This window comes from Hypanus sabinus, chromosome 3, assembly GCF_030144855.1.
Source record: "Hypanus sabinus isolate sHypSab1 chromosome 3, sHypSab1.hap1, whole genome shotgun sequence".
NCBI classification, from domain to species: domain Eukaryota; kingdom Metazoa; phylum Chordata; class Chondrichthyes; order Myliobatiformes; family Dasyatidae; genus Hypanus; species Hypanus sabinus.
The window spans coordinates 192,932,036-192,946,059 of record NC_082708.1 but is presented as its reverse complement, the minus strand read 5'-3'; the positions used below and the strand labels follow the sequence as shown (position 1 = coordinate 192,946,059).

The window sequence follows — 14,024 nt, the reverse complement described above, 5'->3', positions numbered from 1 at the left end:
ATTCTGGTTCATTGCAAAACACCCAGTCTAGAATAGATTATCCCCTAGTGTGCTTAACCACGACCTGCTCTGAAACGACATTTCGTAGGCATTTTAGAAATTACTCCTTTTGGGCTCCAGCCTCAATCTGAATTTCCCAATTTCACAGCATATTGAAATCCCCAAATGACTATTGTAACATTGCCCTTTATGCATTGCCTATCTCCCGCTGTAACATGTAGTCCATATCCTTACTACTTTTTGGGGGTCTGTATATAACTCTCATCAGAATCTTTGTACCCTTGTAGTTCCTTGGCTCTATCTACAAATGTTGTACAATTCAACACCTTCTGACCCTATGCCACCTGTTTCTAATGATTTAATTGTTTTTGCCAACAGAGCCACGCCACCTCCTCTGCCTTTCTGCCTATTCTTTCAATACAATGTGTATCTTTGGACTTTAAACTCCCAGCTATAATCTTCTTTCAGCCATGATTCAGTGATGCCTACAAAATCATTTTTGCCAATCTGTTACTGTGCTTCAAGTTCATAGACTTTATTCTGCATAATGTGCATTCAAATATAACACATTGGTCCTGTATTCACCTTTTTCGATTTTGTCTGCCTTTTAACTCAGCCTGTTGACTGCAATTTTGTCCTGTCATCAGTCTCTCCTTGCAAGGAGTCTCACTACACATTGCCTCTGTTTGTAAACCAACTACCTCACTTTCAGCATTATCACTCTGGTTCTCATTCCCCTGTCAAATTAGTTTAAACCCACCTGAACAACTCTTGCCAATGTGCCCACAAGGATATTGGACCCCCATGGGTTCAGGTGTAGTCCATCCCTTTTGTATTGGTCATACCTTCTCCAGAAGAAATCCTGATGATTCATAAATCTGAACCCCTGCCCCACTGCACCAGATCCTCAGCCACATATTCACATGCCAAATCACCCTATTCTTACCCTCATGGATACATGGCACAGGCATCAACCCAGAGATTGCTACTCTGGAGGTCTTGTTTGTCAGTTTTCTACCTAGCTCTCTAAAATCTCCTGTCAGGACCTCTTCACCTTGTCTACCCATGTCATTGGTACCAATATGCACTTACGTCCATCATCATGAAGTATTTCGAGAGGCTTGTCATGAGGCATATCAAGACCCTGCTGCCCCCCTCACTGGACCCCCTGCAGTTTGTGTACCGTCCCAACCGCTCAACAGATGACGCCATTGCCACCACCCTCCACCTGGCCCTAACCCACCTGGACAAAAAAGACAGATACATTCGGATGCTGCTCATAGACTTCAGTTCAGCATTCAACACAATCATCCCTCAGAAACTGATTGGAAAGCTGAGCCTACTGGGCCTGAACACCTCCCTCTGCAACTGGATCCTAGACTTCCTGACTGGGAGACCTCAGTCAGTCCGGATCAGGAGCAGCATCTCCAACACCATCACACTGAGCACGGGGGCTCCCCAGGGTTGTGTGCTCAGTTCACTGCTGTTCATTGTGCTGACCCACGACTGTGCTGCAACACACAGCTCAAACCATATCATCAAGTTCGCCGATGACACGACCGTGGTGGGTCTCATCAGCAAGAACGACAAGTCAGCTTACAGAGAGGAGGTGCAGCGGCTAACAGACTGGTGCAGAGCCAACAACCTGCCTCTTAATGTGAACAAAAGAGTTGGTTGTTGACTTCAGGAGGGCACGGAGCGACCACTCCCTGCTGAACATCGATGGCTCCTCGGTAGAGATCGTAAAGAGCACCAAATTTCTTCGTGTTCACCTGATGGAGAATCTCACCTGGTCCCTCAGCACCAGCTCCATAGCAAAGAAAGCCCAGCAATGTCTCTACTTTCTGCAAAGGCTGAGGAAAGTCCATCTCCCACCCCCCCCCCCCCCATCCTCATCACATTCTACAGGGGTTGTATTGAGAGCATCCTGAGCAGCTGCATCACTGCCTGGTTCGGAAATTGCACCGTCTTGGATCGCAAGACCCAAGACCCTGCAGCACAGTGAGGTCAGCTGAGAAGATCATCGGGGTCTCTCTTCCCGCCATCACGGACATTTACACTACACGCTGCATCTGCAAAGGAAACAGCATTATAAAGGACCCCATGCACCCCTCATAAATCGCTTCTCCTTCCTGCCGTCTGGGAAAAGGCTCCGAAGCATTCAGGCTCTCACGGCCAGACTACGTAACAGTTTCTTCCCCCAAGCTATCAGACTCCTCAATACCTGAAGCCTGGACTGACACCTTGCCCTATTGTCCTGTTTATTATTTATTGTAATGTCTGCATTGTTTTTGTGCACTTTATGTAGATCTGTAGTCTAGTGTAGCTTTCTCTGTGTTGTTTTTTTTTACGTAGTTCAGTCTAGTTTGTGTACTGTGTCATAAACACCATGGTCCTGAAAAACGTTGTCTCATTTTTACTATGTACTGTACCAGCAGTTATGGTCGAAATGACAATAAAAGTGACTTGACTTGACTTGATATGTACCAGGACTTCTGGCTGGTCACCCTTGAAAATTAATTCAAGACAACCCTGGTCTTGGCAACATTCCATTCAGGATTCTCTATCACGCCCATAGAATCTTGTCTCTGTTCCTTTGACTGTGGAATCTCCTATCAACAATGCAGCCCTCTTCAGCTCTCTGCTCTTCTGAGTCACAGCCGCAGACTCAGTGCCTAAGACCTGGTCGATGTGTTTCCCCTCCGGTAGATCATCCCCCTCAATAGTACCTAAAGTTATATACTTATTATTGAGGGAACTGCCACAGGTGTACTCTGCTCTGGATGTGCATTTCCCCACCTTCTCCAGTCACCCAGTTACCCTTCTTCTACAACCCACGGGTAACTACCTCCCTGTAGCCTCTATCACCTCCTCATTCTCCCATATGCATCGCAGGTCATCGAGCTGCAGCTCCAGTTTCTTAAAGTGTTCTTTCAGAAGCTGCAGCTCGGTGCACTTGGTGCAGATGTGTTTATCTGAGAGACAGAAGGTCTCCCAGACTTCCCACATCTCACACAGTACAGAACACTGCCCCGTAGCCAACTTAAGTATACTATGTACTAAGAACACAGAGAGTAACTTACAGGTCCCTCTTAAACCTTTCTCCTCTCACCTTAAGCTCACTATGTTTTGATTCCCTGGGGCACAATGTTGTACAACTTATTACGATCACCCATTCCCTTCCCTACATTCCATGGAATGAGTCCCAGCTGACGAAGACGAGAATGGCAAATGCCCTGTCTACCTGTGACACCACTTTTAGGGAACCATATAATTGTACTCCTGGCTGCCTCCGCAGGGCCTGACCTTTTACTTTATCCTGGTTTGACTTTACAAAGTTCAAGACCTTACACTTATTGGAATTAATCAGAGTCTTAGAGTGATGCAAGATGGAAATAGAGTCTTCAGTCCCAACTGTACATATTGACCACAGTATCCTCCCAGCTAGTCGCAGTTGCCTGCATCCAGCTCATAATCCTACAAACCCTCCCCTTAAAAAACCCTCTTATATTTTGCAATTGTACTTGCCTCGACTACTTCCTCTGGAAGTACAGGTAGTTGCTACCCTCTGTGTAAACACGTATCTTGCCAGATGGCTTTTAAATATCTCCCCTCTTATCTTGTATCACTGCCCCCTAGTTTTGGGCTCCACAATCTTGGAAAAATGACTATGACTGAGCAACACATGCTGGAGGAATTCAGCAAGTCAAGGAGCATCTATGGAGGGGAATAAACAGTTGATGCTTTGGGCCGAGATCTTTCACCAGGTTTGAAAGAAAGGGGGCAGAAACCAGATAAAAGTGGTGGGGGAGGGAGGGAAATGGTACAAGCTGTCAGGTGATAGCTGAGACCAGGTGGGGAAAGGGAAGATATTTATCAAGTAAATTTGAGGGCAGGATGGAAGTCGGAGGCAAAATTGAAATTGACAAACTCAGCATGGGTGTAGGAAGCAGATCATGATGATAAGAGATCACTTCATCCATACCCCTCATGATTTTATAAACTTCTCTGAGGTCATCCGTCACTCTTCTGTGCTCCTGGTATTAAGAAAGCCCCAGTCAATACTGAAGAAGTTAAAATATTTATAAATAAATTTTCATGAAAATATATCTCAACACAAATTGACCTCATTATAAAACCTAAATGCAAGAAAGGAAAATAGCTTCAAAATATGTAAATATGTGCATCCCATACATATGCATATATACACCCAGAATGACATAACAGCTTATTCTGTCGTGTTTAGAGAAATGGGGATTTCCGTTTTATTGACAATGAGGGACAATCTCACCTGGCATATTTGGAGTTCCTGGATTTAAGATCAGTTGGTGTCAGGAAAGTAATTGTGAATTTTCCCAAATCTTCTGATGACCCTGACACAGCCACTAACCTCCTCTTCTCCTCAATGTGTGGCTGTAGAACTCCCTGTCCGTCACTAGCGACATAAAATAGCAGCGATATCACTAGGTTCTCTGGAGCAGAGCTCTATAATAAAATAGGTTAGCTATGAAAATCACATCAACATTTTCCTGTGGTAATTTATAAATGTACATGTTGTAGGATTTTGCTTACATGACATTTGGTCCAGATTTATCATTTGGTACAGCAGAGTTGTCATGTTTCTTGACAGACACTGTGCAAATCTACTTAATTCAAAAGCATGCCCAGTATTCTTTGGTGTGGTAATAAAGAAAGCAGACAATTATTTTAAACTGTGTAGAAGTGAGATTGGTTGATCATGTGATTAAGTGCTTACCAGAGATAGTTCACAAGCATCATTCCCAGTGTCTGATATCACAAACAGCAAAGGCCCATTACAGAGATGCCTGAAGACCACCACTGGTTGCAGACCTCCAACCATAGTCAGTTTCATCAACCATTACCTTCTATGGCAAGCCGATTCTGAATCCAAATGGCCAAATAACCATGGATTTCATACATCTTAAATCTTCTGAACATGCCTCCTACGAGGGACCTTATCAACCACCTTACCGAAGTCCACGTGGTATAAATCCATACATCTACCTTCATCAATCAACTTTGTCAACAGGGTTGTAGACTAAGTCAGCTCCATCACCCATCTTCAAAAGACAGTGCCTCAAGGTAGCATCTGTAACTCTCGGTTTGGCTAGTGGCTTAATCTAGGGGAAGACAGCCCTCAGCCCGGCCAAACTTAAGAAATCTTGTTTGGGTGGATGCTGTGTGATGTGACCCCCCCGTTACAAATCAGTACCATGAAATTACAAACAGAACACAATATGCGATTAAATGATTGAGCTTTATAATTCTTAATTTGACTATATGTTTAGTAAAGAAATAAAACAAAGAGCCCATTCTCATGAAACAGTCTAATGCACAGCATTGGAGCTCACTGTTCAGTCCACTGGTTTCCTGTTGACCTACTCCGAGCGAAGCTGACCCTCGGATCCTCACTCCAAGTCCACTCTGTTCGGAGGTCTACCAACTCTCTCCATTTGCGTCTTCTCTCATCTCTCTCCGGCAAAAGACCACAAAACCCCTTTTCCCAGTCCCACAAGAAAACACAACATCCCTCTCATTGGATAGCCCCTCAATCCAAAGCCCCGTCATCTCTAGTCATAACCCAAATATTGCTACAGAGAAACCATTACATTAGCAGTGAAACCTCACAGTGTGTTACACGTCCATCGTAAGGACACTCACCATCCGGACCATGCCTTCTTCTCATTATTACCAACACAGTGAAGTACAGGGGAACCCATGAATACTACCTCACTATTCCTCTTTTATCTTACAGCAATTTTTTAATGGCTTGAACTTTACCGCTGCCACAAAACAACAAATCTCATGACATGTGTCAATGATAAAAAAAAACAATTTTAATCTCAAACAAGGTAAAACCTTCAGATGCTGGAAATCCGAGCATCACACACAAAATACTAAAGGAACTCAGCAGGCCAGGTAGCATCTATGAAAAAAAGTACAGTCAACCTTTTGGGCTGAGACCCTTCAGCAAGACTAGAAAAAAAAGCTGAGGAGTAGATTTGAAAGGTGGGGGACGGAAGGGAGAAACATAAGGTGTTAGGTGAAACCTTGAGGGGGAGGGATGAAGTAAAGATCTCCGAAGTTGATTGGTTAAAGAGATACAGGGCTGAAGAAGGGGGAGTTGGATAGAAGAGAACAGATGGCCATGGAAGAAAGAAAAGTGGGAGAAGCATCAGAAGGAGGTGATGAGCTGGCAAGAAAATAAGGTGAGATAGGGGGAAAGGTGATGGGGAATGGTGAAGGGGTGGGGGGCATTACCGGAATGGGAAGTGGAATTAAAATGAGTGGCCACTGGGAGATGCTGCTTCTTCTGGTGTACAGAGCGTAGGTGCTCAGCGAAATGGTCTCCCAATCTACATCAGGAACTCCAGACACAGTATATACCCCTACCAGACTCACAGGTGAAGTATTGCCTCAACTGGAAGGACTGTTGGGGGTCCTGAATGGTAGTGAGGGAGAAAGAGTGGGGCAGGTGTAGCACTTGTTCCACTTTCAAGGGTAAATGTCAGGAAGGAGATCATTGGGAAGGGACGAATGGACAAGTGAGTCACGTATGGAGCAATCCCTGCAGAAAGCAGAAAGGGTGGGGGGGGGGGGGGAGGGAAAGATGTGTTTGGTTGTGGGATCCTATTGGGAGATGGTGGAAATTCCGGAGAATTATGTGCTGGGTACGGAGGGTGGTGGACTGGTAAATGAGGACAAGAGGAACCCTATCCTCAGAAGAATGGTGGGACAATTGGGGTAAAAGCAGATGTGCATGAAACGGTTGAATGCAGCATTGATGGTGGAAGAAGGAAAGCTTTCTTTGAAAAAGGAGGACATCCCTTTTGTTCTAGAATGAAAAGCCTCATCCTGAGAGTGGAAGAGGCGAGATGGAGGAATTGAGAAAAGGGGATGGTGTTTTTACAAGTAACAGGGTGGGAAGAGGTATAGACCAGATAGCTATGAGAGTCTGTGTTTATAATAGACATCAGTAGATTAGCTGTCTCCAGAGTTAGAGACAGTGAGATCGAGGAAGGGGAGGAAGGTGTCAAAAATGGACCGGTAAATTTGAAGGCAGGGTAGAAGTTGGAGGCAAAGTTGGTGAAGTCAACAAGCTCTGCATGGGTGCAGGTAGCAGCACCAATGCAGTCGTCAACGTAGTGTAGGTAAAGTGGAGGACAGACACCAAAGACTGTTCCACGTAGTCAACAAAAAGGCAGACAAAGCTGAGAACTATGTGAGTGCCCATAGCTATATCTTTTGCTTGAGGAAAGTGGGAGGAGACAAAGGAGAAAGTATTAAGGGTGAGGCCAAGTTCCGCTAGATGGAGGAGAGTGGCGGTGGAGGGGAACTGGTTGGGTCTGGAGTCCTCAAAGAAACAGAGAACTTTGAGGCCTTCCTAGTGGGGGATGGAAGTGGATAGGGACTGTATATCCATAGTGAAAAGATGATGGGGGCCAAGGAACTTGAAATAATTGAACAGATCCAGAGCACGTGAAGTGTCCTGGATGTAGGTATGAAGAGACTGAACTGGGAGGGTGGGGGGGTGGGGGGGAAAGGAAGATAAGACAAAGTTGAGCTATGTCAATACATGAGTTCAGTAGGGCAGGATAGAAACAGGAGCTGCGGTGTGTGGGAACTGAGGTTGGTGGCAGTGGATGGGTGATCTCCAGAGCTAATAAGGTCTGTGTTGGTGTGGGAGACAATGGCCTGATGCTCCTTAGTGGGATCCTGTTTGAGGGGCAAGTAAGAGGAGGATTTAAATTCTGTCCTTAAGAATCCTCTCCAGAGGATTTTCTAACCCTAAAACTATGCCTTCTAGTACTTTATTCCTCAAACCTAGGAAAAAGACTACACATTCACTCTATCTGTGTCCCTCATGATTTTATATCTAAGACCATAGATATAGGAGCAGACTTAGGCCATTTGGCCCATTGAGTCTGCTCCACTATTTCAACGTGGCTGATACAATTTTCCTCTCGGCCCCATTCTCCTGCCTTCTTTCTGCCCTCTTCATGCCCTGAGCAATCAAGAATCTATCAACCTCTGCCTTAAATATATCTAATGACTTGGCCTCCACTGCCACCTGTGGCAACAAATTCCTCAGATTCACTGCCTTCTGGCTAAAGAAATTCCTCCGCATCTCTGTTCTAAATGGATGTCTATTCTGAGGCTGTGTCATCTGGTCGAAGACTCCTCTACCATAGGAAACACCCTCTCTATAGAGACTGACCTCTATAAGATCACTTATTTTCCTTTGCATCAATGAATAAAGTCCCAACCAGTTGCATATCTTTCCATAACCTAGTCCCTGCAGTCCCAACAACATTCTTGTAGTACTTCCCTGCACTCTTTTCAGCCTAATGGCAGCTGTTTTACAGCAGTGTGACCAAAACGAAAGACAATTTTCCAAATGTGGCCTCACTCACATCTTAGACCATAAGACATAGGAGCAGAGTAAGGGTATTCAGACCATCAAGCCCACTCCACCATTCCATCATGACTGTTCCCAGATCACGCTCAACCCCATAAACCTGCTTTCCCGCCACATCCATTGATGCCCTGACTGATCAGGAAATGATTAACTTCCCCTTAATTATACACACGGACTGGGCCTCCAGTCTGTGGTAGAGCATTCCACAGATTCACTACTCTCTGGCTAAAAAATTCCTCTTTACCTCTAGTTCTGGATACTCCCCACCATAAGAAACATCCTCTCCACATTCACCCTAACTAGTCCTTACAATGTTCAGTAAGTTTCAATGAGATCCACCCCCCACCCACATTCTTCTGAATTCCAATGAGTACAGGCACAAAGCTACCAAAAGCTCCTCACATGTTAACTCCTTCATTCCTGGAATCATCCTTGTGAACCTGTTCTGCACTCTCTCCAATGACAACACATCCTTTCTGAGATATGGGGCCCAAAACTGTTGACAATACTCTATTTAATTTCTACTCCCCTTGAAATGAATGCCAATGTCAGGTCAGGGAGAGTGAGGAGTTGATAGAGAGGAGTTACAGGCAGGTGGTCACACCGGGACCACGGGAGGCAGACAGGTGGGTCGCGGTTAGGACGGGGAAGGGGAAGAGTCAGGTACTAGAGAGTACTCCAGTGGCTGTACCCCTTGACAGTAAGTACTCCTGTTTGAGTACTGTTGGGGGGGGGGGGGGAAGACAGCCTACCTGGGGGAAGCAACAGAGGCTGTGCCTCCAGCACAGAGTCTGATCCTGTAGCTCAGAAGGGTAGGGAAAGGAAGAGGAAGGCAGTAGTATTAGGGGACTCAATAGTTAGGGGGTCAGATAGGTGATTCTGTGGATGCAGTCAGAAGACCCGGATGGTAGTTTGCCTCCCTGGTGCCAGGGTTCGGGCTGTTTCTGATCACGTCGAATATATCCTGAAGTGGGAGGGTGAGGAGCCTGAGGTCATGGTACATATAGGTACCAATGACATAGGTAGGAAAAGGGAAAAGGTCTTGAAAGAAGACTACAGGGAGTTAGGAAGGTAGTTGAGAAGAAGGACCACAAAGGTAGTAATCTCAGGATTACTGCCTGTGCCACGTGACAGTGAGAGTAGGAATGGAATGAGGTGGAGGATAAATGCGTGGCTGAGGGATTGGAGCAGGGGGCATGGATTCAAGTTTCTGGATCATTGGGGCCTCTTTTGGGGCAGGTGTGACCTGTACGAAAAGGACAGGTTACACTTAAATCATAGGGGGACAAATATCCTGGTGGGGAGATTTGCTAAGGCTACTGGGGAGACTTTAAACTAGAATGGTTGGGGGGTGGGAATCAATTTGAAGAGGAGGTTAGTTCACAAATAGAGAAAGCTAGTAGACAGTGTGTGAGGGAGGATAGGTAGGTGATAGAGAAGGGGAGCGCTCAGACCGAAGATGTAGGGGAGAAGGAAGAAAAAGATAATAAAGTTGATCACATCGTTCAGGATAAACAGAGAGGAAGAGGTGGAGAGTATCTTAATTGCATCTATTTTAACGCTAGGAGCGTTGTAAGAAAGGTGGATGAGCTTAGAGCATGGATTGATACCTGGAAATATGATGTTGTAGCTATTAGTGAAACATGGTTGCAGGAGGGGTGTGATTGGCAACTAAATATTCCTGGATTTTGTTGCTTCAGGTGTGATAGAATCGGAGGGATAAGAGGAGGAGGTGTTGCATTGCTTGTCAGAGAAAATATTACAGCGGTACTCTGGCAGGATAGATTAGAGGGCTCATCTAGGGAGACTATTTGGGTGGAATTGAGGAATGGGAAAGGTGTAGTAACACTTATAGGGGTGTATTACAGACCACCTAATGGGGAGCGAGAATTGGAGGAGTAAATTTGTAAGGAGATAGCAGATATTTGTAATAACCACAGGGTTGTGATTGTGGGAGATTGTGATGGACGGATGGGAGCACTTCGGGTCCAGTGATCACAATACCATTAGTTTCAATATAATTATGGAGAGGGATAGGACTGGACCCACCGTTGAGGTTTTTGATTGGAGAAAGGCTAACTTTGAGAAGATGCAAAAGGATTTAGAAGGAGTGGATTGGGACAATCTATTGTTTTATGGGAAGGATGTAATAGAGAAATGGAGATCATTTGAAGGTGACATTTTGAGGGTACAGAATCTTTATGTTCCTGTTAGGTTGAAAGGAAAAGTTAAAAGTTTGAGAGAGCCATGGTTTTCAAGGGATATTGGAAACTTGGTTCAGAAAAAGAGAGAGATCTACAATAAATATAGGCAGCATGGAGTAAATGAGGTGCTCGAGGAATACAAAGAATGTAAGAAGAATCTTAAGAAAGAAATTAGAAAAGCTAAAAGAAGATTCGAGGTTGTTTTGGCAAGTAAGGTGAAAATAAATCTGAAGGGTTTCTACTGTTATATTAATAGCAAAAGGATAGTGAGGGATAAAATTGGTCCCTTAGAGAATCAGAGTGAACAGCTATGTGTGGAGCCGAAAAAGATGGGGGAGATTTTGAACAATTTCTTTTCTTCAGTATTCACTAAGAAGAAGGATATTGAATTGTGTAAGGTAAGGGAAACAAGTAGGGAAGTTATAGAAACTGTGACAATTCAGGAGGAGGAAGTACTGGCACTTTTAAGGAATATAAAAGTGGATAAATCTCCAGGTCCTGACAGAATATTCCCTAGGACCGAGGAAAGTTGGTGTCGAAATAACAGGGGCTCTGACAGAAATATTTCAAATGTCATTAGAAATGGGGATGGTTCCAGAGGATTGGCATATTGCTCATGTGGTTCTATTGTTTAAAAAGGTTCTAAGAGTAAACCTAGCAATTATAGGCCTGTCAGTTTGACGTCAGTGGTGGGTAAGTTAATGGAAAGTATTCTTAGAGATGGTATATATAATTATCTGGATAGACAGGGTCTGATTAGGAATAGTCAGCATGGATTTGTGCGTGGAAGGTCATGTTTGACAAATCTTACTGAAGAGGTTATGAGGAAAGTTGACGAGGGTAAAGCAGCGGATGTTGTCTATTTGGACTTCAGTCAGGCCTTTGACAAGGTTCCGCATGGAAGGTTAGTTAGGAAGATTCAATCGTTATTTAAAACAATGAGGGGGATAGATCGAGTTGACGTGGATAGGCTTTTTCCATTGAAAGTAGGGGAGATTCAAACAAGAGGACATGATTTGAGAATTAGGGGGCAAAAGTTTAAGGATAACACGAGGGGGAATTTCTTTACTCAGAGAGTGGTAGCTGTGTGCAATGAGCTTCCAGTAGAAGTGGTAGAGGCAGGTTTGGTATTGTCATTTCAAGTAAAATTGGATAGGTATATGGACAGGAAAGGAATGGAGGGTTATGGGCTGAGCGCGGGCCAGTGGGACTAGGTGAGTGTAAGCGTCGGCACAGACTAGAAGGTCCGAGATGGCCTGTTTCCGTGCTGTAATTGTCATATGGTTAACATTGCATTTGCCTTCTTTACCACAGACTCACTCTATAAATTAACCTTCTGGGAGTTTTGCATGCAGCTCTGATATTTGAACCTTCTCTCCATTTAGATAATAGTCTGCACTAACAACAAAATGCAACATTGTATATTTCCCAACACTGTATTAACTCTGCTACTTTTTTGTCATTTTTTCCAACTTGTCAAAGTTCTGCAGCAATCATATTGCTTTCTCAGCACTATCTCTCCCCTCCACCTATCTTCATATCATCCACAAATTTTGCCACAAAGCCATCAATTACATTATCTAAATCAGTGACAAACAATATGAAAAGTAGTGGTCCCAATACCGTCCCGAGGAACACCACTAGTCACTGACAACCACCCACAAAAGGCCCCCTTTATTGCCTCCTGCCTGTCAGCCATTCCTTGATCCATGCCAGTACCTTTCCTGTTATGCCACAGGATTTTATCTTATTAAGCAGCCTCATTTCAACCTGTCTCTGAATGTGAACAAATCAAAAGAGATGGTTGTTGACTTCAGGAGGGCACAGAGCGACCACTCCCCATTGAACATCGACAGCTCCTTGGTAGAGATCATTAAGAGTACAAATTTCTTGGTGTTCACCTGGCGGAGAATCTCACCTGGTCCCTCAACACCAGCTCCATAGCAAAGAAAGCCCAGCAGCATCTCTACTTTCTGCGAAGGCTGAGTAAAGTCCATCTCCCACCCCCCATCCTCATCACATTCTATAGGAGTTGTATTGAGAGCATCCTGAGCAGCTGCATCACTGCTTGGTTCGGGAATTGCACCATCTCGGATCGCAAGACCCTGCAGCGGATAGTGAGATCAGCTAAGAAGATCATCAGGGTCTCTCTTTCTGCTATTACAGACATTTACATTACACGCTGCATCTGCAAAGCAAACAGCATTATGAAGGACCCCACTCACCCCTCATACAAACTCCTCTCCCTCCTGCCACCTGGGAAAAGGCACCGAAGCATTTGGGATCTTACGACCAGACTATGTAACAGTTTGTTCCCCCAGGTCATCAGACTCTTCAATACCCAGAGCCTGGACTGATACCAACTTACTGCCCTCTACTGTGCCTATTGTCTTATTATTTATTGTAATGCCTGCACTGTTTTGTGCACTTTATGCAGTCCTGGGTAGGTCTGTAGTCTAGTGTAGTTTTTTGTGTGTGTTGTTTTTACGTAGTTCAGTGTAGTTTTTGTACTGTTTCATGTAGCACCATAGTCCTGAAAAACGTCTCGTTTTTACTGTGTACCGTATCTGCAGTTGTCGAAATGACAATAAGAAGTGACTTGACTTGACTCGTCATTTGTGACACCATATCAAGCACCTTCTGAAAATCCAAGTAAATGACATCCACTGCCTCTCCTCTGTCTACCCTGCTTGTTACTTCCTCGAAGAACTCCAACAGATTTGTCAGGCAAGATTTCACATTTATAGAAACCATACTGATTCTGACTTATTTTATCATTAGTCTCCAAGTACCCCTAAACCTCATCCTTAATAATAGACTCCAACACTTTCCAAACCACTGAGGTCAGGCTAACTGGCTTATAAATTCTTTCTTTTGTCTTCCTCCATTCTTAAAGAGTGGAGACACATTTACAATTTTCCAGTCCTCCAGGACCATGCCAGAATCAAGTGATTCTTGAAAGATCATGACCAATCCATCCGTTATCTCTTCAGCAACCTCTCTCAGGACTCTGGGATGTCGTCCATCTGGTCCAGGTGACTTATCCACCCTTCAGTTTGCCTAGCACTTTTTCCTTTGTAATAGCAATGGCACTCATTCCTGTTCCCTGACACTCATGGACCTCTGGCACATTGCCAGTGTCTTCCACAGTGAAGATTGATGTAAAGTACCTATTAAGTTCATCAGCCGTTTCTTCGTCCCCCAGTACTACCTTACGAGTATCATTTTCCAGTGGTCCAATATCAACTCTCACCTCCCTTTTTCTATTTATATAACTCAGAAAACTTTTAGTATCCTGCTTTATACTATTGGCTAGATTGCCCTCATAGTTCACCTCTTTCCTTCTTATAGCTTTTTAGTTACCTTCTGTTGGATTTTAA

At 44.4% G+C, this 14,024-nt stretch overlaps 1 protein-coding gene across 1 annotated transcript in view; it reads right to left on the bottom strand.

The window, feature by feature from the left end:
* mogs (mannosyl-oligosaccharide glucosidase) overlaps positions 1 to 14,024 on the bottom strand; it is a 61,216-nt gene that overhangs the window by 15,633 nt on the left and 31,559 nt on the right. Inside the window, exon 4 of the mRNA XM_059965913.1 lies at positions 4,292 to 4,485. Coding sequence (XP_059821896.1) covers positions 4,292 to 4,485 — 194 coding nt within the window. The remainder of the gene's footprint in view (positions 1 to 4,291; positions 4,486 to 14,024) is intronic.